This window comes from Tympanuchus pallidicinctus, unplaced genomic scaffold (genome assembly GCF_026119805.1).
Source record: "Tympanuchus pallidicinctus isolate F22 unplaced genomic scaffold, pur_lepc_1.0 scaffold3, whole genome shotgun sequence".
NCBI lineage: Eukaryota > Metazoa > Chordata > Aves > Galliformes > Phasianidae > Tympanuchus > Tympanuchus pallidicinctus.
Genome location: NW_026294747.1, coordinates 56,912,687 through 56,937,067, shown reverse-complemented (window position 1 = coordinate 56,937,067; position 24,381 = coordinate 56,912,687). Strand labels below are relative to the sequence as shown.

The 24,381-nt window shown below is 46.5% G+C and overlaps 1 protein-coding gene across 6 annotated transcripts in view; it reads left to right on the top strand.

Annotated features, from left to right (window-relative positions):
* Positions 1-24,381, top strand: part of MAP4K5 (mitogen-activated protein kinase kinase kinase kinase 5) — a 60,941-nt gene that overhangs the window by 30,144 nt on the left and 6,416 nt on the right. For 3 of the 6 annotated variants that reach the window (XR_008209700.1, XM_052696538.1, XM_052696539.1), the window contains 25 exons: positions 226-316; positions 1,506-1,570; positions 2,406-2,461; positions 3,621-3,668; positions 3,759-3,801; positions 5,282-5,354; positions 6,243-6,374; positions 6,849-6,911; positions 8,008-8,089; positions 8,666-8,782; positions 9,145-9,223; positions 10,646-10,704; positions 11,625-11,689; positions 14,419-14,463; positions 15,360-15,402; positions 15,861-16,071; positions 16,566-16,663; positions 16,775-16,816; positions 17,425-17,509; positions 17,594-17,673; positions 20,533-20,593; positions 21,583-21,697; positions 21,818-21,876; positions 22,870-22,973; positions 23,368-23,545. Coding sequence is in view for 5 of the 6 variants with exons in the window: in XM_052696538.1 (XP_052552498.1) it covers positions 226-316; positions 1,506-1,570; positions 2,406-2,461; positions 3,621-3,668; positions 3,759-3,801; positions 5,282-5,354; positions 6,243-6,374; positions 6,849-6,911; positions 8,008-8,089; positions 8,666-8,782; positions 9,145-9,223; positions 10,646-10,704; positions 11,625-11,689; positions 14,419-14,463; positions 15,360-15,402; positions 15,861-16,071; positions 16,566-16,663; positions 16,775-16,816; positions 17,425-17,509; positions 17,594-17,673; positions 20,533-20,593; positions 21,583-21,697; positions 21,818-21,876; positions 22,870-22,973; positions 23,368-23,545 (2,094 nt within the window). In the remaining variant the exon portion in view is untranslated. The remainder of the gene's footprint in view (positions 1-225; positions 317-1,505; positions 1,571-2,405; positions 2,462-3,620; positions 3,669-3,758; positions 3,802-5,281; positions 5,355-6,242; positions 6,375-6,848; positions 6,912-8,007; positions 8,090-8,665; positions 8,783-9,144; positions 9,224-10,645; positions 10,705-11,624; positions 11,690-14,418; positions 14,464-15,359; positions 15,403-15,860; positions 16,072-16,565; positions 16,664-16,774; positions 16,817-17,424; positions 17,510-17,593; positions 17,674-20,532; positions 20,594-21,582; positions 21,698-21,817; positions 21,877-22,869; positions 22,974-23,367; positions 23,546-24,381) is intronic. The other 3 variants (XM_052696541.1, XM_052696542.1, XM_052696540.1) reach the window with 3 other exon arrangements.

The window sequence follows — 24,381 nt, the reverse complement described above, 5'->3', positions numbered from 1 at the left end:
CCTTTGAGAAATACTCACGCCAAAGCAGATCATAGATCAAAGAATGGAAAACGAAGGGCTGATGTTGAAAACTTACTGAAGAAGCTGATGTGTCAGAAAACCCTTGTGAAGGCTTAGCAGTTATCCAAGCTCACGGCTGGTGTTTGTGAGTTACACGCATGCTTTCAGGTCTCTTTCAAAGTTCATTTTTGTGTGCTCTAATGGTGCCTGTTTCCTGTTTTTCAGGGGATGACTTTTCGTTGATCCAGCAGGAAATATATATGGTAAAAGAATGCAAACATTGCAACATAGTCGCCTATTTTGGGAGCTATCTCAGGTAAATAGCACTGCATTACCTGCATTTCTGCTGGGCTTTTCCTACAACAGTCTCCCTGTGGTTTATTACTTGTATCCTCTCTGTGTTCTTCTCTAGCTTGAATTCCATTCAGTTCTCTTCTGGGTTTAGAAAAAAACACACACAAAAGTGACTAATACTTTGTTTTCTCTGCTGGCCAAAAGGCTGGAATATTTTTATCACTAGGAACAGAAAGAAACTTCTCCCTTAGAGACTCTTGCAACATATCCAATCCTACTCACTTTGCTGGGCAGATTTTACGAGTCTATCACTCATAATATAAAACAAGCTCACTGTTTATCATGAGCAATTGCTTTGGGGTATGGTATTTAATGGCAGCACTGTGTGCTGGGAAAGTATAGGCTGTAAGGGAGCCCTCACTTTGGGTTGCTGGTAAGCATTTCTGCTGGTTGTGGTGCTGCAGATGCGACGTGCTGAGAGCAAGGCATTGCCAGCTGGCTGCGTCCGCAGGCGCACGCGTTAAATGTGATACAGCAAGTTGGGGGAGATTTTCCACTTGTGTGGAACAGTGCCATTTATCAGCTGGCTCCGTGGGAATATATATCAGCACTTTGCCCGTTTGGTCTGCGAGGCTTCACCTATGGATTTCTTGGAGGGCTGCGTTCATTTTCATCTGTACAGCCCTAGTGGACTTCAGTGGAACAAAATAGCTGGATTTTGAAATCCCCAGCAGCTCTTCTGGAGGCCGTGTAGGATTTTTTAGGTGTGATTAGGTACTGTCAATCTCAGATTGAAAGTGTGAATTTGGGGAGCTTGTCTAATGTGCTCCTGCTGATAGAAGGTAAACTTCAGCTGTTTGTTCTACATCTTCTTCCTTGCAGTTAGGAGGTCATCGTTAAAGCAGCACCTGATAAGTTAGAAGTTAAAAGCTTGTCATTGATCTTTCATTCTGATGGATTGACAGGCTGAGGAAGCTGGGCTGAACAAGAGAGAAGGATGTTGGGGTGAGCTCAGTGCAGCCTGCAGTGCCTAAAGGGAGCCTGCAGACAGGAGGGGAGTCAGCTCTTGGAAAGGGGAGATGGCAGCAGGACAAGGGGAAATGGTTTGGAGTTGAGGGAGGGCAGCTGGAGGTTGGATGTCAGGGGAAGTTGTGTGCTGTGAGAGTGATCAGCCGGGTTCTGATGTCTGTGTTTTGCCTTTCCCTGGATAGCCGTGAAAAGCTGTGGATATGCATGGAGTACTGCGGCGGGGGATCCCTCCAAGATATCTACCATGGTACTTTGGGAACTCATATTAACCTCTGTACCTTAGGAATGATTTATGCAAAGAGGAAAATTTGAAAGCTGGGGGATGGTTGGTGCTGGCTGGCATTGCATGTGTGTGTTCTTGAAGAAATGAACACTTCTCTAGCTACAGTCAGCAGATTTTGTACAGAGCACTCCTCAGCATGGCAGCAGTGGCTCTGTGCTGACATCCTGCCATTCTGGGCCAGCATCACAGACTCCTAGAATGGCCTGGGTTGCACAGGAGCACAGTGCTCATCCAGCTCCAAGCCCTGCTGTGTGCAGGTCGCCAACCAGCAGCCCAGGCTGCCCAGAGCCACATCCAGCCTGGCCTTGAATGCCTCCTGCCATGCACTTTGTTTTTCAATCTCACTGCTCCTTTCTCTCCTGATACTTAGGTACAGGAGCTTGGTTTGTCCCCCTGCAGGGCTCTTCAGTACCTGCAGTGGCTGTACAGTGTGAGCTCCTCTGTGCCTTCAGTTGCCTCCTGCCAGCCCTGCACCATTCATTGTTGGTGTGCAGTGGTATTTGATCTCCTTTTTCTGAAGGCACTGGGAAAAAAAAAAAGACCTTTAAGAAGTTTGCAACCAGAAATGGCAGTAATTACATATGGACTCTCATTGTGGATATTGTCTTCTGTTAATGTGCTGTTGTTTTTCTTGCAAAAAGCCTTTCTGTAAAGCAAACAAACAAAACCCTCTTTTCAGCTCAGTGTAAAATACAGTCCATGTTAAAAAAGGCAGTACTGCTATTTGGTTCTTCACAGTGTTATTTACATGCTGTAAATAAAGGCTGTAGACTTACACACTTTTTATCTTTGTTTTCAGTCACAGGACCTCTGTCAGAGTTACAAATTGCATATGTTTGCAGAGAGACTTTGCAGGTACTGTTCTGCAGATGTATTGTAGTCATATGTGATAGAGGCTGTGCACGGCTGTAGGGGCAGAAGATGAGCGATTTCAGAAGACAGAGCTGTACCACCACTTCCATTTGTGAGCACTGGGAGGCTTCTTGAGGCCAATCAGACAGTTTTCAATACTGCATAAATAGAAATCAGCAAGAAGCACAGCAAGGTTGTGCAAATATTTGCTTAGAATCGTTGTCAGAACAGCGCTGCTTTCGTGCTGCAATTTGCAGCTGTAATTTGCAGTGGTGCACGTGTGGATGTCTCTGTGGATCCCACTGCAGGACCGAAATACTAAAAGTCAGTCTGTCTCCTTGGTGATGCTGGTGGTGGCAGTGATAATGTGGAAGACAGGTCTTTGCAGGTTGGGATCACAGTGCTGTCTGGGCAGTTTTCATGCCTTGTTCTGACACAGTGCAGAAGTTGTTCAGGACAAAGTTCTGAATGTCGTTGCAGAAAGCAGCCAATGCCCAGTAAGCAAGGGTAAGTAACTGGGTAATAATAATAATTAAAGTTTAAAAAAGGTGTGTTTTGAACCGCCTGCTTGATCGTGGCATTAAATTCTAATCATTTGTAGAGAAAAAAAACCAGGTGGCTGCAATTGTTTTGTTTTCTGATTGCCCATAATGGTAGAAATACAAGATAAGGTGATGCAGGCAGTGTTTCTGCAGGGAACATTTCCATCCCCGCTGTCTGCATCCGTGGATGATTGCAGAAGAGAATCATGAAGCCCCATCTTTCCCAGGAGCTGTGGCTGAACTGCTCTCTGCTGGAGGTGGGGTGCAGGCCCGTCCAGTCACCTGCTTGGCACTTGTGTTCCTCATCTCCTGCTGCTGCAGGAACTGGTATTGCAGGGCAGACAGCTCGATGGCTGCAAGAGCACCTGAACTGAGTCTTGTTCTGAAAATGTCCATTTACCAGCATAAAATGCTCAACAGTGACTAAATGAGTCTTCACGTGCGTTGGCTGCAGCTGGGAGAGATGAGGAACAGAACCCAGCACACTTCCTACCTGCAAATCTCAATTATTTGATTTTGCAATGAAATACATTCAGTGATTAAAACTGATCGAATGGGACTGGCTTTGCAGTCTGTTACCAGGTGTGCTAATGAAGGGTTATGTCTCTTTTTGTTTCCAGGGTCTCGCTTATTTGCATATGAAGGGGAAAATGCACAGAGATATAAAGGTAACTGGGAACTTTGAGAACCCTTAAACTTTCTACTGTGGGAAAATATTCCTGCCAATGCATTTTAATATTCTACTTATTATGTTTTAGGGTGCAAATATTCTACTAACAGACCATGGCGATGTCAAGTTAGGTAAGTGGCCAGGATTTAATATGGAGACAGAAAGCAAATAGGAGATTTTGGACGCAGTCAATCATGAGTTGAGCAAATGGTCTTTTAGCTTTTCTTTAAGGCAGGAATTTTCCTTGGGGAGAATACTCAGATTTTGTATGGGCTTGTTTTTGTTGAGCAGCACGTGTGCAGCAGTGATTGAGCTTCCTATAAACGATCAAGCCCATCACAGCAGAACTCCTGTGTTGGTGCAACCAGTTTTACTGGGTAATGTTCTCTGTGGCATAAACCTCTGGTGTGTAAGGACATCCCGGTGCTGGAGGTCAGTAGAGGACAGCAGGAGGAGTGTCTCCATGGGCACACGCACGTGGATGAGATGAGAAGTTGCATTCTGTTACGAAGCTACAGTAATTGCTTTTCTCAGCCAACCAGCCCTGAAGCCTCCCAGCTTTCCCTGGAACCGAGGTTACCTGGATATTGCTGGCTCTGTTCCTAGCCAGAAGGGCAGTTCTGCACCTGGCAGCCTGTCGCAGTGCAGGGTCTGTTCCTGGCTGTGCCTCCAGCCCAGCGTATGGCGTTGGGTGTTTCCATGCAGGTGGAGGTGAGGAAACTCTCCTTGGTCTCCTTGGCCTGGGTTCCACAGGCAGGCACTTAAAGAGAGTAGAGTTGCTGGCTTCCTCTAATGGCACTTTGCATGTAGAGGGGCACGGGCAGGACGAATCTTCTGTCAGAACTCCTGTCTGCCTGTCTGCTGCTTCTTCATAGGAGCCTGTGTGCTGTGAGGGCTCTTCAGGAAGGAAGGAGCAGACAAGGAGACATCTTAGGAGACAGAATGAGACAGTCATGATCTTGGGTTGAAATAGGAGTGGTTGTGAGGCTTTGCTGCCCCTCAGAAAGTAAAAACTTTGAAACTGATAGGAGCTTCCACTGTTTCCATTAAACTTGGCTTGCACGCTGTGCCTTGCATGTGCCTGCCAACCTATTAGATCTGTCCACAACTGTCCTCCAGCTATCATAGTACAGATGCAATCAAAATAAAGCTGGACATGAATGTCTTTTGGCTCTGTAAGACCATCTGATGTGTCTGCAGCTCTCAGTAAGGGGTAATTGTCCCCTAGACTGACTCCAGAAGCAAGAACAGATGGCCCCCCATGGCTCCTCTGGAAGTAACAGAAATAGTACTGTTTCCAAAGCATGACGCTGGTTTTCCTCTCAACTATTACATTGAATACCTCTGAATTTTGTAAGATTGCTGCTTGGGGAGATGGAAAACCAGTGAGGAGGGGAGCAGGATTGTGAGTGAGCTGTAGAAACTAATGGTTTTAATTCAGAAGTGTTTCTTCACTGACATTAGTTGATCTTATTATTAATCAACTGTCGAAGCTGAATGAATTTTTAATTTGCATTAGGAAAGAGTGCTTTTTCATAACATGGCACTTCCTAGAATGGAATTAGAGTGTTAAAATCAGATTTCTAAATGAATGATGATTTCATTTTCCAGCTGACTTTGGTGTAGCAGCAAAAATAACAGCCACCATTGCAAAGAGGAAATCATTTATTGGTACCCCGTACTGGTAAGAAACCATTTCCATTGCTGTGTGCTTGCAAAGCTAAGCCTATATTTACAAATCATGCCAAGAGCTTGGGTTCTCAGGCTCTGAATGCATAATGGAATCACAGAACCATAGAATGGCCTGGGTTGCACAGGAGCACAGTGCTCATCCAGCTCCAACCCCTGCTGTGTGCAGGTCGCCAACCAGCAGCCCAGGCTGCCCAGAGCCACATCCAGCCTGGCCTTGAATGCCTGCAGGGATGGGCATCCACAGCCTCCTTGGGCAACCCAGTGGCCATTTAGTCTCTCACTAACTTCTTGTTCTTCTCATGAATAAATCTGAAGGTGTCTTTCAGTTTTCTTCACATTTCCTTCTGCACAGCAGAAAAACAGTTTTGAAACAATCTTTTAATCATCTCTAGTACTTAATTTTCCATGTGAGACAGCATTCAATATGCAGTCATATCAGCATAAATCTTGAGCTGGATTACGGATGTAAATTAACTGCCTTTGAGTTCTGACTCTACCAGATGCCTTTCTTTCAGGGTGATGTGCTCAGTACTGACTCGATGTCTACATGCAGCTTAATTCAGACAATGGCACTTAATTGTTTGCTGCCCTCCTTATCCCGCAGCAGGAGGACGCAGGGCAGGAAGATTATCTGGTCATTAAAGCATTGCACCAGGAGTCATGAGGCTCTGGGTCTATTCCTAGCCCTGCTGGCCAGTTGGTGACCTCAGGTAGAACACGCAGCCTGTGTGTTTTCTCCCTGCCGGGTGAGGGGAGGCACAGCAGCCTTCTGGCGGGGCTCTCTGCCCTGCAGTCACCTGTCGTGCTGCGTGACTCCATGTTGAGGCAGTGATTCCTGTTTGGCTCTTTTCTCTGACCGAGTGATGGCTTCTCTTTGAAGGATGGCCCCAGAGGTTGCGGCGGTGGAGAAGAACGGCGGCTACAACCAGCTGTGTGACATCTGGGCAGTCGGCATCACAGCCATCGAGCTGGCGGAGCTTCAGCCCCCCATGTTCGACCTGCACCCCATGAGGTGAGCGTGCTCACCCTGCTCGTCCCCTTCAGCCCCAGCAGCGCTGCTGCCTGCAGCCCAGCCTTCTTCAGGGCTCCTTCAGCAAGCAGCTCCTTGCTGTGTGAGCTGTGCCTGTGCTCAAGACACCGGGCCGAGGCTGCAGGCTTACATTTAGAATTGAAATTCTAAATGGAGATTTTAAATCGTTTTTTTAATTGTCGTGTCTGCAGCGCTGCGATTAAGTGTAACAGATTGGTAGAGAAACCGTAACCTTATGCTTAACAGGATTATGGGTGGCATTAAAAAGATTTTATTTAAAGATAAGAAAATCATCAGCTTTACCATGTCTGTCCTCTCACGCAGTAGAGGCTGTAATCCAGTTTCATCATTATGGCTCTTATCACAAAGTATTAATATAAAGTGTTTAGATACCAGAATGAAAATGGATTTTTTTTCCACCATATAATAACTTTTTTTTTTTTCCTTTACCTTCAGGGCTTTGTTCTTAATGTCAAAAAGTAATTTTCAACCACCAAAGCTAAAGGAAAAAGCAAAATGGTAGGTGAAGCCCTTTTCTTTGCTCAGTATGTTGTAGACAATATGAACAAAAATAATACTTCACAGAATCACAGCAAGGCCTGGGTTGCACAGGAGCACAGTGCTCATCCAGCTCCAAGCCCTGCAGTGTGCAGGTCGCCAACCAGCAGCCCAGGCTGCCCAGAGCCACATCCAGCCTGGCCTTGAATGCCTGCAGGGATGGGGCATCCACAGCCTCCTTGGGCAACCTGTGCCAGTGCCTCACCACCCTCTGCCTCCAAAACTTCCTCCTCATATCCAACCTAAACCTCCCCTGTCTCACTTTAAAACCATTCCCCTTGTCCCATCACCATCCACCCTCACACACAGCCGTTCCCCCTCCTGTTTATCCGCTCCCTTCAAGCACTGAAGGCCACCATGAGGTCTCCCTGGAGCTTTCTCTTCTCCAAGCTGAACAAGCCCAGTTCCCTCAACTTTTCTTCATAGGTTGTCTTTATACTTGTCACTGTTGAAGGTGGAAGGCTGTGAACAATAGCATAGGTTGGTTTTAAACTCACTGGCTTGAGATGTGACTTCACCTGAAGGAACACTCAGTGAGAAGCAGCTCGCCGGTTGTTCCAAGCGTCTCTGAAGAGCAGATGGGGGAACTAAGCTCCAGCAGCAGGACATGATTCAAAATCAAATATTCTTGGCTAACGTTGTCCACAGAAGAAGAACCAGTGCAAAGACTGAACTCTGTCTGGAATTTTGAACTTTATTTTCCTGTCCATAGCCAAGATCAGTTACGTGGGTTTGCTGGGCACCTGAGTCACTGTTTTTATTTCCAATGCTTAGTTCTGTAACAGCTGACCCTGGAAAAAGCTGAAATAGTGCTTTGTGTGCTTAGTTTGTTTTCTCTGTGTTGTTGAAAGCTTTGCCATGCAAGGTCCAGTAATTGGATTTGTATTTCCCCTATGCTGTTAACTTGGTGACATAATTATTCAAAGCTGGGATGCACTGAGGTACTTAGGCAGCATTCTAACTTAGTGCATCTCTTTTGTTCAGTAGTTTAAATCAAAAATGTCTTCCTGAAAACTTAAATATAATAATTTTCTTTCCTCATTTTTCTTTCTTTAAGGTCATCAACATTCCATAATTTTGTCAAAATAGCACTTACAAAAAATCCAAAGAAGAGACCAACAGCAGACAGACTCCTTGCTGTAAGTGGCATTTGGCAGCAGCCATAAATGATCTCTTGCTTCCAAGTGAGCAACTCATCAATGGGAAATCAAACTGGAACAGTGTTCTTCCCCTGATCCTACAGCGTGTGGTGAAATCTGAATGAAAGAGACATCAGTCAGCAATAAGAAGCAGCAAGATTTTATTCAGGGACAAGGATTTATTTGACATTTGGTAGGGATAATTACAGCATGTCCTCTGTACAGGTGGCTGCATCAGCCCATAAGGCACAGCCATGTAGGTGCTGACCCTTCCTGCCACACAGAAAACTGATTTGTTTCATATTTTTCCTGTCTTGCTGCACTTGACCCAGCTGCTTATTATATAAGAAGTGAAGTTAACATGTAATTGTTTGAGATTACTTCCCAGTTTACAACTGGCCAGCAGTGTGTCATTTCCTTGCTTACTGAGGGATATCAAGTGTAGCCACTGTGGCTAAAGAAATAGTTGAGCCCCCAGAGAAGAGGCAGAATTCAGTGGCATTCTGAACTGAACGCTTGTTATTTCAAGTTGCAGATCAGCTGCATGCTGTAACTTGCTCTTTTTTGTGGTTCTAGCATAGCTTTGTAGGTCAGCCTGGTCTTTCACGATCTTTAGCAGTTGAGCTGTTGGACAAAGTTAATAATCCCGACAACCACACGCACTGCAGTGAAGTGGATGATGATGATTTTGAGGTAAGAGCATCTTTCATTTTCTGGCTTTGGGTACAAATGCAGTTTAAATATCTTGCTTTGCTCTCACCATGTATGACTGTAACTTGACAGGGGCACTGGCCCATTTTTAGAGCTCCTGTAAGTTGCTGTGCTGGAGGAACCAGGACTCTTAGCAGAGTTTGTCACACTTCTGCCTAGGAAGTGTGGTCCTGGCTCTTGGCTAGCACAGAGGCAGTGTGTGTTACAGCATGCAACTCTGCAGCACCTCTTCTTCCTCTTGGTAGCTTTTAGCATAGCTCTGTAGGTCAGCCTGGTTGTTGATTTGGTTGTTGATTGAGAGCTGACATAAAACCACGTAACTTTTTGTTTTTATTTCCTTGCAGCCTCATTCTGTTATTCGCCATACGATTCGTTCTACAAACAGGAATGTTAGGGCAGAAAGAACAGCATCAGAGATAAACTGTAAGTTCCTGATGTATTTCATGGTGGTGGTGCTTTGTTTCTACCAGTAGGAGGAGGTTGGGGTCATTGTTCAGCTGCGTAGCCTGGAAAGTCTGTTGCGTTGTTGGCACGTATGAGAAACAAAAGCAGAAGAAACAGTGCACAAACATGAATCTTCAGTAATATTTTCGTGGAATCACACAATGGTTGGGTTGGAAGGGACCTTAAAACCCACCCAGCCCCAACCCCTTCATGGGCAGGGATACCTCCCTCCTGCTCAGGTTGCCCAAGGTTCATCCATGGCCTTGGACACCTCTAGGGATGGGCACCCACAGCTCCTTGGGCAGCAGAACCAGCACCATTTTTCCAAAACTGAAATTAAAACTTACTTTAAAACTCATTGCTGCATAGTAATGTTTAGGTAGAAATCTCTTATGGCCAATGTAGTTCTTCCAGTTCTGTGATTGCACTTCAAGCATTACAAAATAACAAAATCACTAATTACAGGTAAGCACCAAAAATTAAGAGTGACTTGAGAGTTAGAAAGGTGTGTTTTCTCATGACTCCATTAGCTGTTATTCTGCACTGGCACAGGTTGCCCAAGGAGGCTGTGGATGCCCCATCCCTGCAGGCATTCAAGGCCAGGCTGGATGTGGCTCTGGGCAGCCTGGGCTGCTGGTTGGCGACCTGCACACAGCAGGGGTTGGAGCTGGATGAGCACTGTGCTCCTGTGCAACCCAGGCCATGCTGTGGTCCTGTGATACGATGCAGTAAAATGGTAGCACTTTGTCCATGGCAGGGTGTTGAACAAAGTGAGCTTTGTGGTTCTCATCCAACCGTAGGCATTCTGTGATTTTGTGTTTTTCTTCACACTGCCTCAAATTCATTAGTTAAACCTTTTCTTGACCCTGGCGTGTGATTTTAATAGCTGTCCTGAGCAGGGTGTGTGCCAATTCCATGCATTTTCTTTTCATGAAACCTTTTATTTCCTTTTATAACAATATTGATGCTCTATTCTGTTGGATGTAAGATGAAATTTTGAGCATAGAAACTCCTTCTGGGTTTGGACAAATGCCTGTGGTAGCATAAATGCTGGCTGCTCCGAGTCACATAGGTCTCCCTTTTAGGAAGCTTACTGTTAAAAGCCTTTTACTTTTTTTTTTCCACGTGCATTAAAAATAATGTGTGGTTACACAGTCACATATCAGTGTGCTTTCATATTACAACTTGGTATTACTTTTCATCTCTTCCTGTGTGTTTCACATTGGCAAATTTAAGCATTTGGGCACTAATAGGACCTGCAGTGATAGTCATTTTATAGCCCAGTTAAGTGTTGGGAATGTTCCTGCCCCGTTCTACAACACGTGTTTCACTGCAGTAAGCACTGAAAGGGCAGCAGCACAATGCTGAGTGTATTAAAGCAGACAACATCATGTTTTGTAGTTGATAAGCTCCAGTTTGAGCCCCCTCTGCGGAAAGAAACAGAAGCTCGGGATGAAATGGTAAGGGCAAATTTGGGTTTTCCTTCATTTCTTCAAGTCGTAGCACTTTCCTTGTGTTGCAGTTCAACTCCAAGCAGTATGTATGTGTCTGAGGCACAGAGTCATGGGAAGACTGCTCTTGGTCCCCAGACAATCACCACATTTTTAAGAAAATGAATTGCCCTCTGTGCTTTGTGCTCAGAGTCGTGCTCAGATGAGAAAAACTACAAGAGCCAATTAATCTGATAATGTGAAGAGGCTGTTCTGCATTTGAGTCTTTGATCTTTCTGTCATCAGTTTGTTTGCTACTTGCTCCTAGCAGTGCAGCATGCAGAATTTTTGCCCCACGAGCTGCTGCTGTTGATCCCAGCTCTCAGCAGCTTACTAAAGAGCAGCTAATGAGCCTCTCTGTGGGTCTCTGTGTGTATGAGGGCTCCATTTCTAAGCGATGTGAATAGAAGCAGCTGCCACTAACTGTGATTTGGAGCCATCAGCTCTCAGTGCTCCAGAAGAACCCCATTTCTGTGTTTTTAAACAAAGTTCATCCTTTTTGAATGGGACTTCTGAGATTTATGCACGTGGTTACTGCTGAGGTCCCCTTGCTCCGTGTGCAGTGACAGGAATGCTGTCAGTCTGGGGGTGGCTGAGCTGTGCTGGGTGCCTTGGAAGTGCTCTGAGTGGAAAATCCATCTCTCATCGTAAATTGTTGCTTTCATGTTATTTATTAATTGCTACTGGCACTGTGCCATTCCAGATGCTGCTTTTCAGTCTGAGCCAAAGCAGACATTATTTCTTCACTAATTGTAACAATACTGTAAAACATGACCTCACTTTGGAGTTTTATGTTGTTCTTATGGGTCGCTCGGGAATGTCCCAGGCCTTTTCATACTGTGGCTTCTGTTTGGTAGGGGAAAAAACAATAACCATCCCTGCATCCTCAGGTTGTGGCAGCTGGTACCGATTTTGCTTCGCATTGGAATCCTTTTGTTGAAGGTGGAAGCAGCAAGTGAGTACAGAGTTTAAAAACATCTTGGGTTTTGTGTGACTTAATGAGAAAATAGAGTCTAAAAAGAAGAAACTTTGAGCTGGAAAACCAAACCATCAGCTCAGGTCCTTTTAGAAATAAAAAAAGAAAGGAAATTTTACCTGGTTTGCTGTTGTCCTGCAGTTGGTTGGTCCTTGTCTTGAGGAGTGGATTTGAATCTCTTTTAATGATGAACAGTGGTTTACTTAAAACTTGTAGGTAGAAAGCAAAGCATCCAAGTATGCCAACCCTGCTGAAATAATGCTGCCAGAGGTAATTTTTGGAAGGAAAAGCAGTAACCTTGCAAGAGCTGAGTTCAGGATCCTGTGCTGCCTTACACTTCTCTCGTGAGCTGCTTATACAGCTGTGACATCCTGTGGCTGCAGTCAGGGCTTGGCAATAGCAAAGCAGAAAAGAGCTCTGCGCATGCAGTGCTGTGAGTGCTGGGGGTGTTGTCATCCTGCTCAGGGTTTGAGGCTGCAGGCTTGGAGGCAGAGCTGTGATTTCCCCTGGGCTGAAGCTGGCCTGAGGTGAGAGCACAGCTCTGCCCAAGTTGGGGCTGAACTGAACATGTCTGTGGCTTCTTTGGGCTGCAAACTACCACCGTGTGCCTTTAAAGGGACGTGCACAACCTCCTTGGGCATCCTGTTCCGGGGGGGAGGCACTGGCACAGGTTGCCCAAGGAGGCTGTGGATGCCCCATCCCTGCAGGCATTCAAGGCCAGGCTGGATGTGGCTCTGGGCAGCCTGGGCTGCTGGTTGGCGACCTGCACACAGCAGGGCTTGGAGCTGGATGAGCACTGTGCTCCTGTGCAACCCAGGCCATTCTAGGATTTGGAATCTGTGAGCAGTAGTATGGAAGCTCAGCAGTAGCAATGTGCACACACAGGGAAGATGGCCTTTAGGTTGCAATAATGGCCAGGCAAACAGAGCCCTTTCCCAGCTTTGTTTGGAGCAGAGCGGCACACAATACATTTGTTTGGCTTTTTTGTGAGGTCTTCCATAAGCTGCCAGCTGACACTGCAGCCCCCTGAGGGGTGACTGTGTGGTGCAGATCGCCTTTGGGTCCTTTTCAGTTCAGGTCATTTTTCTGTTCTGGCTGGCACCACAGTACAAGTTCCACGAGGCCTCCAAGGCCCTGCCTGTTCCTGTCCATTAGTGACAGTCACTTCTCTCATTCCCTCATCCCTGTTGTTTGCATGACCTCCGTGAGCCCGAAAGCCTTTGTGGTGAGCAGTGAGCTCCCTGCAGACAGCAGGAGGGAGGTGGGCTCTGAGTTCCCATCTTCTGCCCTCCTGCAAAGCAACTTCCTGATTTGATTCTGTGGCTTTTCTAATGCTGTCTAAACCAGACTCTGTGGAAGCAGGATGAGTGTATCTGTAGCAAACATTGCTAGGGCTATAAATTTGGCAATAGACACAGGTTTCCTACACAATCCCTCTCATCGAAAGAACACTGCTGGGTGCTGAATCCGCACCGCTTACTTGGAATGCACTTCCAGTTGGAAAAGATGAGCAGGAAATGCAGAGCCTGTGTGTGCCCAGCAGTGCTGGATGACCCCAGGGCTGCACAGAGAGGATGTGCACTGCAGCTCTCCGCGTGCTGGGCCTTTTATCAGCCGTGGTGATGGATCTGTTCCACTCCAGAATCGCTTTGCTGGAAACCACACAGCAAACATTGTGCCTGGAGATGGAACTTATTTGATGGCTTTTGCCAGTCGCTGTAGCATTTAGAAATGACGTGTATAGGTTTTCTGCCTTATGGAGGTGGGTTTTGTGGATGGGTGGGCCTTTGTTCTGTTAGTTTTTCACTAGTTCCTGTTGACAGCTTTTTTTTCCTTCAGAATCAATATATTGCAGGGAAATTGTGTAGCCATGCAGATTTGCTTGCATCAGTTTTTGTGTGACATGTTTCCATTTTCCTGTTAGGGCTGTCACCATTCCTTGCTGGCTGACGTGGAAGATGTGTGCTCATGGCATTCAGGTCTCTGCACTTGAGGCCGAGGCATTGCCTGCAGGGTGCTGGGTTGCTCTGGCTTTCTGCAGCCTGGCCAGCCCCTTCCAGCTCAGTCTTGCTGGCTGCAGAAGCCCAGACTTCAGTCCCACAGCAGCATCCTAAAGAATGCATTTGCACATGCAATCCATGTTATTTATGGCTTTTTTTAAGACACAACTTGCAAATTGCCATCTTGCAAAATTCAATCCATTCGTGTTTGTGTCAGAATGATATTCCCAGGGTTGCCCTGAGCCTCCAGTCACAATTTCTCTTCCTGCCCCTGGGTAGCTTTGAAACTGCAGTTTGCACAGTGATGGGAAGCAGGCTGTGCCTTGGGCATACAGCACCAGAGGAGGCCATCTGCTGCTACTTTCTCTTTGCAAAGGCCTTTCTCCATTTGTCCCCAGAGCCTTCCTTTGTTCTCCCCTTTTTGATTGCACTGCTAGTAGGCATTTGGCAGTATTTACAGTACCAAGCAGGGAAAGAATGGTGTGCTGATGGGAGCAAGTGTGGGAGAGAGCTGTTACGATTCCTGGGGGCAGGTGGAAGGTGAAGGCAGGGGCTGTGCCAACTTGAGGAGGACTTAAGGCAGCGAGTGAGAGCGCTTTGTTGTGAGAAGGGCCGGGAGCTGCTCCTTCTGAACGGTGTCACCAATGGATTTGGTTGCACGTGTGAACCTCAGAGCAGGACTCTCAATTTTACAAACGTTTCACCTAGGGGACTGCTTACAAAATTTGGCGATGGGAGCGAAGATGTTGAAGAGTGAGTGAACCTCCTTCGTGTGCAGCGGCGTTGGCTCCGCGTGGCTCTCGCTAAGCAGGCAGTGCTCTGGCAAAAGCTCTTCCTTTAAAAGGCTGCAGGCAGCTTTGCCACTCATAAAGTGAAGGCTGGTTGTGCTCCAAGGTCTAACGCACGCTTGTCTGTTGTCTGACCATCTGGAGAACGTGTGCACAGCGATGCTTTCTTCCTTGCTCTCCTCTTTTGGGGTGTATGGAAGCACCTGATACCTGCAGGCCGACTTGGCATCGATTAATCCATCCGGGCCTAACAGTGCCGTGGGCATGCAGGTATCTCTGCAGAGCTCTGGGGGTTTGTGCAGCTCCTCTGCTGGACTGAGCCAGAACAAAAGCTGCAAACTGCATGGAGTGGCTGGGAACTGCGTGCTGCTTGGCCCTGCGTTTGGATGCAGCTGGGACTGTTTTTACAGACGTCCAGTGGTCTTGTTTTGCCACCTTGACAAATCCGGGGAGGACACTGCTCTGTGACATGACGTACTGGCTGGTCCAGAAATGCTGCATTTTCACTGTCAGGAAGCATTTTCTAGTAAAACAAACACAAAAGCAACATTCACATAATGGGAGGGTGGTGGCTGCACAGAACCAGTGCCTTTACCTGTATGATGTGCTTACCATGCAGTGCTCTCTGACAGCTGCATTTAGAAAGAACATAAGTCTTTAGTAAAAACAACACCTCTAACAACATTAACATGCTTTCATCCTCCCCCCCAGTCTTGGACTTCTGGTTTAACTCCATTTGTGCAAAACTGCAGTCAGTCTTTTCTGTGCATCTAGCTTCTCTTATTTACAGTCTTTGTTCTCAAGCAATTCTATTCATGTTGTTGGTTTAACTGAGACAGCTACTGCATCTTTTCATTTCAGGTCAACCCTTAAGCGAGCAGGGCCACCTCCACTGCCCCCTAAGGTAAGTGACTGTGAGTTTCACGGGTTTGGGGCAGCAAAGCCCCCACTCATGCAGCCTCTGCAGTGCTGCCCTTGGATGCTCTCAGCAGGTTGTAAGTCCTGTTAAATACCACTTACAGGCAGGCTTCATGTGCCTTCTTGTTTTTGCTGGCTTGGTCTGTGCAGTCTTGACCTGTGGGAACTCCAGCACTGTGCACTGCTCTTGGCAAAGTGGCTTTAGGTATTTCTGCTTTAAGGAGAGCATGCTGTGAAATGTCCTTTCGGTCAGTGTTCTGCCTGCAGCTGGGATTTTTCCTGCAGAGAAGGAATACCTCTTAGATTGTTCTTCTGTCAGATGCCTTTGCTCAAAGGCTGATTCCTTTTTAACATAGCAGCAGTGTATCCTGAATTAAAATTTGCCTTGTGTGTGCTTCAGGATGCCATTTCCCAGGTACTCATCACCTCTTTTGTTTGTTGCAGCCAAGAATAAACAGTTACCCTGAGGAAAACCTCCCAGATGATGAGAAATCTCAGACGATAAAACACTTCCCTGACTCACAGAACAGAGCCCCACCAGCTCATAGGAGGCAGAGTATTCCTGTCTGTGGGCCTCAGGCTGATTCTTCCCCCATTGGTATGACCAGCAGCATCAGTAGCCCAGGATTGCTCACAGCTAGATACAGCGACTTGGGTAAATGCATTGCATTTCCTAAAGGTGACTTGTTTCCTGTAAAAGGAAATCAGTTTGGGATCAGCTTTGTTTTCAGTCGACAGTTTGTTTAGTACAAGCTGACCACAGAGCACATCTTTCCTTTTATTGTGTGTGCTGGTTCCTATTAGAGCTGTGACCCGTGGCAAAAATGTTCTTCCCCAAACAGGGATGCTCAGCCAGTCAGTGCCTGCACGAATAAAGTAACACATGTGCAGGAAGGACTGTCTGTAAGGACCTTGGCCCAAGGAATGTTTGGGTAACGAGGAGCCTTAATTACGGTGTATCTTTGTATGCAGAAGAGTGGCCAGCTGTCCTTGAAGGGATTTGGCTACCTGAGGTGTCCATGTGAGGAGGCTTTGTAGTTCACTGTGCTCTACTCCTAGACACAGGGGAAGAGCAACAATAGAGCAACAAAGAATTTTCTGTTTCATTATGTCAAGTGAGTTCCAAAGTGTACCTGGGCTTCTTTGTAGGAAATGGGGACGGCATGCTGAAACTCATTGAGGAAAATGCAGAAGGATCCTCACAGATCCCTCAGCTGCCACGTAAAAAAGAGAAGAGAGATTTTCCTGTAAGTACTGCGCCTCTCAGTCTGATCAGCTGCTTCGTGTCATCTTTCCTTTCAAGCTAGCGTTGCGTCAATGCGTGGGACATTCTTGATGATCTTTCTCTCTTCCCACAGAAGCCAGCAATCAATGGTTTGCCACCAACGCCAAAGGTGCTGGTAAGAAATCTCATTTGCACTCAGAGTTGTTGGAAGCCCGCTGTCACATCATGTCTGGTGTCAGAAGGTTGATGCTGTGAGCCAGCGCCTCGTCTGGGCTGGTGTCCTGCGTGCCATAGCCGATTACTTTTCATTCAGTCATTTGTGTATTAGAGCCTGTTCTTAAAACCCTGCTTTCACTGTTCGGTCAGGTGGTGAAGGGCAGACACCTCGCTGGCTGTGGGCTGTGATCTCCACTGGCTTTCTCTTTAATGAAAGGGGAAGGGAGGTGGTGATGGGAGAGGGTGTAGCAGGGTGTTTGTGCTTGTTTTGCCTTCTCACACTGTTGCATAAGCGTTCCTTGTTGTTCTTACCAGTAGGTAAGAATTGTCCGTGTAACTTAGATTCCTCTTTGCATTTCTTAACCTATATGAAGTCTGTGGAAAGGTTTGGAAGGCTGCATTGTAGATTTTGGGGGAAGATAGAAGCATTTTGCATGTTACAGTTCAGTTTGTGTCTGAAGAGAAGGCCGCAGCAGTGCGTGCAGGTGTGTCTTACGTGGCTGAGTGCTGGAGGTTAACAGCTTTGTGCTGGGAACTTGTCTGACTTCTCAGCTCTGTGTCTTTCAGATGGGAGCGTGTTTCTCCAAAGTTTTCGATGGTTGCCCTTTGAAGATCAACTGTGCAACGTCATGGATTCATCCGGACACTAAAGGTAACACTGTTGTTTGTGTTTGCAACCCACCAGTTGGCCACGGTGGTCAGGAGCTTCTGAAACAAACCCTATCTTGTTTTTCAGATCAGTACATCATCTTTGGAACAGAAGAAGGTATCTATACTTTGAATTTGAATGAACTTCACGAAGCAACAATGGAACAGGTGATTTGGGTGCATCAAACACACAGAATAGATTTGGTGACACGAGGAAGCCAGAAGGCTTTATGTTAGAAGGGGGAGAGATGGGACGCTGGGCTTTGTGGTGTGAAATGATTCGCGTCGAAGGAAACACTGGAAGTCCTGAAATTAATAATTCCCCTGCTTGAATTCTTGTTGCTGCTTATATAACACTGCTTTCACGGGGGCTCTGCACTAAAATAGCTTTCTCCTTGCAGACAACAGGTTGCCTGTCGTTTCTTTCTCCGTTTCATCACCACTAGATGGCACATTGCTTCTCCTCGGGCTGCTACCGAAGCCCTTGGCCATTTAATGTAGCTGGCGTTGTTACCACCAATACACACACATTCTCCTCTGTTTCTTGGGCTCTCTAACCCCTTCTAAACCACTTCACACAATCGTGGTGGTGTTAATTTGCTTTTTTGGAATCAGGAGGAGCAGAGTGTTGTTAGCAGGGAGCGCAGGCAAAAGGTTTGGTGGTGCACATTTGAATTTGCTACGATGTAAAGGTCCTTCCAAGTGTTGGGAGATGAGCAAAGGCCTGAATGCAAGAGGAGAACACAGAGTTTGAAGGCTTTAAAAATGTTTTTGTTGTATCAGCAGACTTAGGGAACAACAACTTGCTTTTCTAATAAATGTCTAACAAAAAAAAGTGGTGACTGTTGCTGAAGATTCCCAGGCCTTACCTCAGTTATCTCTCTACTCAGTAAAACCAATCTGTCCTTGTGAATTTTCTACGTTATTTTATGTAACACTCCTCTCCAAACTCTGCCAGCTGCTTTTTTTATGTCCTGTCGAGGGGTTGGAGCTGCTGGTGGCCTCTAGAGACAACTCAGTAATGTCTACATAGGACACTTAATGCATCCTAAAATGAGAGTTTCCCTTCCTGAGAGCACAGCCTCAGCTGGCAGAAGTGTGACTGGTTCACTTGCAAAGCTCCAAGGCCTACAGCAGGGCTTCAGCCATGCTGGTTGGATTCCTTACCACCAAATGTTGGGACCTGAGATTTTTGTTTAACTGTTTCTCAGGTTTTTCATTCTGATCCTATCCTCCAAAGTGCTTCCTGTCTCTCCAGGATTAATATCTGCCGATTCCTGAATCATAGGATCGTGGAATGGTTTGGGTTGGAAGGGACCCTGCACACGTGCTTCACATCTCCCTGTTTCTCTGCACCCAGTAGCAGGTGCTCTGTTGAAGGAGGTGTGTGTGCACAGCAGCCTGCTCTGCACAGCTCTCTTGTGACCCCTTGGGAGTTTTAGGGACGTGTCAGTGAGCGTGGTGGGGACGGGTTGGGATTGGACTTGTGATGGAGGTCCTTCCCAACCCTGGTGATTCTGTGAGTGTGTGGATTAAAAACTTGTCCTTGAGGCCCTTGGTTGTCTTCCAGCAGCTTTTGAAAATAACTGTTAGAGAGGCCTTGGGCTTTGAGCCAGTTCTTAGGTACTGTGAAGTAAAGCAGCAGGCCTTCCCTGGGGCCCGCTGACATGAGGATATGGTCAAACCAGTCATTAACTGGGCTTTTATCTGCTTGTAGCACAGGTTTGTCCACCTCATCGTGTAGTCCAGATGTTCCTTCCTGTCAGGCTGTGTGCTTTCCCAGTTATCCCTTTTGCTTTCCCAGTTATCTGCTTGGTTGGCTTCTCTTGTTGCCTCCATCTGATTACCGTTGATCATTTGATTTACATCTTAACCTTAGATTTCTTCACCCTGGTTTATCTCGTGGTTGCCAGTTCATCCTCAGCATTAGGCCCTGGTTTCCATTGGGTTTGTGATACTTATATCAGAAATGCTCTCCCATCTCGTGGTCGCTTGGCAGGGGCCCATAGGGAACAACTGTTCCCCTTTCCACCTTTTGCTATGGGGAGTTGTGAATGAAGGAAGCTTCATGAGATTGGAGGGGAGAGACTGAACAGGCTGGGGGGAGGTAAATGCCCTGGAGCTCACTGAATGCATAGAAGCCCTATCTGATTCAGCAGGTTTCCAAGCTGAGAAGTATTGGGTGTAGCACTGTATCCATTACTTTGCTGTGCTGGGCATTTCTTTGGTTAAATTATATCACTTTCCAGTGCCTGTTGGAAATAGGTGGATGTTTGCTTGAACCAGCACAGCTGTTCCTTTGCAGATCCTGGTCTCCAGCATGTCCCTGTTGATTGCAGGGGAGCTGGACTCCATGGCCTTTAAAGGTCCCTTCCAACTCAAACAATTCTATGGTTCTGTGATCTTCTGCAGTGATTGCAAAGCTCCCTCAGCACAGCGCTCTGCTGATGCCTTTTTTTAATGGCCTGCTTTCAAAACAGCTTTAATCCTAGGAACTTTTTTTTTTCTCACTGGATTTTTTTTCTCATGGGAGACCTGGGAACCTTCAATAAATTCAGTCAGCCAGCAAAATCCGTGTCCTTGTTGTGTTACTCCTTTCAGGATTGAGACTCCTGGATGCTGTCACTGAAATTCCCTTCAGAAGGCTCTTACCTTACAGCTTTTCAAGTCCAGGCTGGCTGCCCCTTGTGTAACTTCCTTCCTCTGCACCAAAAGCAGTCCCAGTGCCTTCCAGGAGCTGCTCCAGTCTTTGCCCATCGCCCCTCTGTGCTGCCAACTGAAACATAAAGAACGTTACCAGTTGGAATGTCCTGGGGGTAGGAGAGGGAATGAATGAAGGTGCTTCAGACAAAACAGTATTGCTAAGCCAGGGCTCCAGAAGGAAGAATTGAAGGGGAAAATGCCATGCAGTGGGACTTTGACCAATGGCTGTTGCTGTAGAACAGAGACAGGTGTGGAGCAGGCAGAGAAAGCTGTGGGGATGAACCCCTGCGTGCTTCTACTAAAGGAAACAATTTCTCTTTTCAGTTGTTTCCCCGGAAGTGCACCTGGCTGTATGTTATCAATAACACCTTGATGTCCTTGTCAGGTACGTATAATAGGAGAAAGAATTTAAGGATGATAAAGAGAGGCCCTTAAATCATAATTCAGTACATCGTATGTTCACTGTTCTGAAGTAGAAAACTGCTCTGTTCCTTGTGCTTCTATAGGAAGGTTTTTTTCATGAGTGTTGCAGTTGGAAAGATTTCCATAGCTAAAATTCAAGTGCAAGATTCAATTCAAGTGCTTGCTAGAATCTCTTGGCCACGGTTTCCCACCATTTTATTAACTGAATCAGTTTGGAAAAGATTTGGTGTTAGTTTGAAGAACCGTGGGTGTTTGTCCAACTGCTGGAGCTGTCATTTGATAACAGCACCCAGAGAGTTTGGAGCATCCTCCTCTTCGGTTCCTGAGCTGGGAGAGCTGCATCAGGGCACTCTCAAGCATCATAAGCAAATGAAGGCAGGATTAAGCTCAAGCTTGCTAATGCAGCTGCATTACTGCGGTGATGCTGCTGGGTTTGACCCTGTGCTGTAGCCTGGCTGCATGGTCAGAATGAGCCAGAGTTGGGGAATAAAACCAGCTTGTAGTTAAAGGAGGAGGAGGTGGCAGTGAGGTGGATGGGGGCAAAGAAGTTCTGCTGCTCTCCAGCAGGGAAACAGGAGGGTTGTGACACACAGAGCGAGAGGAGCGTTGTGCCTTTAGAGGAGTGGGTTTGTGTCACACCGCTTCCCCTGGTTTATGGATAACTGTCCCGGGCTATTTAATTGCTGAGGTGTAATTACAGCCTCCTAAAAATGCGTGCCTAACTTTCAGAGCTTTGTTAGTGTTACTGAACTTTGCATTGAATGCCTTGTCTTCTCTATATGCATTATTATCGTTGTCTTGTTTTATTTTTCTTCCTAATTGGACTTGAAATATCTGACGCATGTGGTCCATTTTTCTAGAAGGTAATTTTCTTACATACATTTTCCTATCGTGCACGGCTCCCTGGTGGAGGCAGTGTGCCACAGCAATGCGTGCTCTTCTCTCTTGCAGGGAAGACGTTCCAGCTCTACTCCCATAATCTGATAGCTTTGTTTGAACAAGCCAAAAAAACAGGACTAGCTGCTCACATCCAAACCCATAGGTTTCCTGACAAAATATTACCAAGGTACAAGTCTTTCTCTTGCAATTAGTAACAGATGACAGTGCTTTGGAACACGGATGGGTTGGGAGCATGGAAGGACCTCAGCCTCTCTGGTTGATGTGCTTTTTGTACCTGTTGTTGCAGGAAGTTTGCCTTAACGACAAAGATTCCTGACACAAAAGGGTGTCACAAATGCTGCATAGGTGAGTACATGCATAACTTCCCATTTAATTAATCAGGGAGTCATAGAACCACAGCATGGCCTGGGTTGCACAGGAGCACAGTGCTCATCCAGCTCCAACCCCTGCTGTGTGCAGGTCGCCAACCAGCAGCCCAGGCTGCCCAGAGCCACATCCAGCCTGGCCTTGAATGCCTGCAGGGCTGGGGCATCCACAGCCTCCTTGGGCAACCTGTGCCAGTGCCTCACCACCCTCTGGCTGAAAAACTTCCTCCTCATATCCAACCCAAACCTCCCCTGTCTCACTTTAAAACCATTCCCCTTGTCCCATCACTTCAACAGAAATTTTTCATACCAACTCTTAACCTAAACATGTTGCTATCTAGAGTAAGATCCATTGGGAAACCCAATGGAGGATGGCAGTTCTGTGTCTGTTTGAGAACTGACCCCAGCACTGTGTGAGATCGGATGTTACACTTCTGCTCAAGCAGAGTACGAGGTACCCAGCTGTGAACGTGGCGATCCTGTGCAGCTCATCTCAAGTGTCTGCAGTTGGCATATTTATAACTAATTGCTGAAATCAGGCTGCTCTTGTATGTAACTGAGCCAAAAGAACAACCAGCCCTCCATCGTGTTTATTGCATTAGCTGTCAGAGCTCACAGGGAGGCTCTGGGCATGTGGACTGCTTGGAGATGGTTTTTATTTAAGTCACAGCTGGACCCAGACCTTTAACTCCCCTTCCTCAGCCCCGGGAAGAAGGTGGTTCTGTTTTCTGGCCTCTTCACTGGGACTTAGCACATGCTTGTTGTTTGTAATCAGAAGGGTGATTGCGTTCATTTGGAACGTGGCACAGCATTCATTGCTGTGGAGATTCAAATGGCTGTGCAGAAAACAGCTGTCAGTGAGAAAGTGGGGCTGGTTGTTGAATGATTTGTAAAGATACCTGCAATTTTTATTTTCATTTGGTCTTCTGGAATGAGAAGGGATCGATTCTGTTGTTCTCTTTGTTTCTTATAGTCAGAAATCCGTACACAGGACACAAGTACCTCTGCGGTGCGTTGCAGTCTGGAATTGTTCTGTTACAGTGGTATGAGCCAATGCAGAAATTCATGTTAATAAAGGTAAATATTTCCTTCTGGAACATTTGCTTGTGCTTGTCCCTCTTCCCTGCCCCATCATCCTAATTGTGACGTGGTGGTGAAATAACCTTTCTGCAATCTGTGATGGAGAGTCCGTCTCCGTCTGCTCACATCTGTGTGTTTGGAGCCCTTGAAGATGTGCCTTGGCACACACAGACTAAGAAAATCCAGTGGCTGAAAAGGGTGCAGTGCTGGATCTAGCCCAGTACCAGCAGGATGGACGAGCACAGGTCATAGCCTGCACAGCTTACAAACACTCTTAGCAGCAGCGAAAAGCAGCCCTGCATCTTTTACACTTTGTGTGTGTCGTTTTAAGCGTCCCATCTCCAAGGCAGAGGGAAACTTCACAAATGCCTGTGTTGCTTTTTCCCCCCAGCACTTTGATTTTCCTTTGCCGAGCCCTCTGAATGTCTTTGAGATGCTGGTGATCCCAGAGCAGGAGTACCCCATGGTCTGCGTCGCTATCAGCAAAGGCGCCGAGCCAAACCAGGTGGTTCACTTTGAGACAATCAACTTGAACTCTGCTTCTTCGTGGTTTACAGAAATCGGTGCAGGTAAGCCTGGGCTGTCCTACAGCCTGCTAAACATCCTCAGAAGTCATTTGGAAACCTTTGTGCGAGGCAAAATGAGGCAGCCTCCCTTCATAGAGCGCGTTGAAGCTGATCCCAAGTTCCTCCTGTGATGATTTGCCAGCCTCAGTGTAAACGATCCTGAAGACTTCATTTTTAGACACGTCTCTTATTGGATGTCCTTAAATAGCAATGCAGACCCTGCTGGTTGCACTCTCATTTGTGGTTGCATACTTCTTGCTGGGGTCAGTCTTCATGCTCTTTCCCCTTCATTCCTGTGTCAAGACTCACATAAATGCATTCCTGTCTGTCCTCCAGCCCCTGGGGGAGGGCTGTTGTCTTCAGCTGCCTATTAAGAAGGAGATTGTTTTGGTTTATCTTCAAAAGCTGCTTGATATCTTGCAGATGCTTTGCTTTGCTGGCTTTCTTGGATATACTTCTTTACATTTAAATACAGCTGTGATGAGAACTTCATTAATTAAAAAGTATGCAAACCGTTCAACTCCAGTTCAATAATAGCACGATAATCTTTCCAGATGTGAGTTTAGGGGAAAAGAGCACTTTCTATAGGGGGAAAGATTCCTTAATGATTCCTTCTGTTCATTATAATTCGTCTCCTTGAAGGAAGCTGACTTGCTGTGCTGAACTGTTACACGAAATGCATTTCATTTATTGCCACTAACTGGCAGTGCTTTCATATTGAGTACATGCTTGGAGCTCATAGGCTCGTCCCTGGGCCCTGCTCTGCTCCCACAGCATTGTTGGATTGTGCAGCACTTAAGAAAAGGATGAAAGAACAGCAAAGACAGTAGATTGCAGAA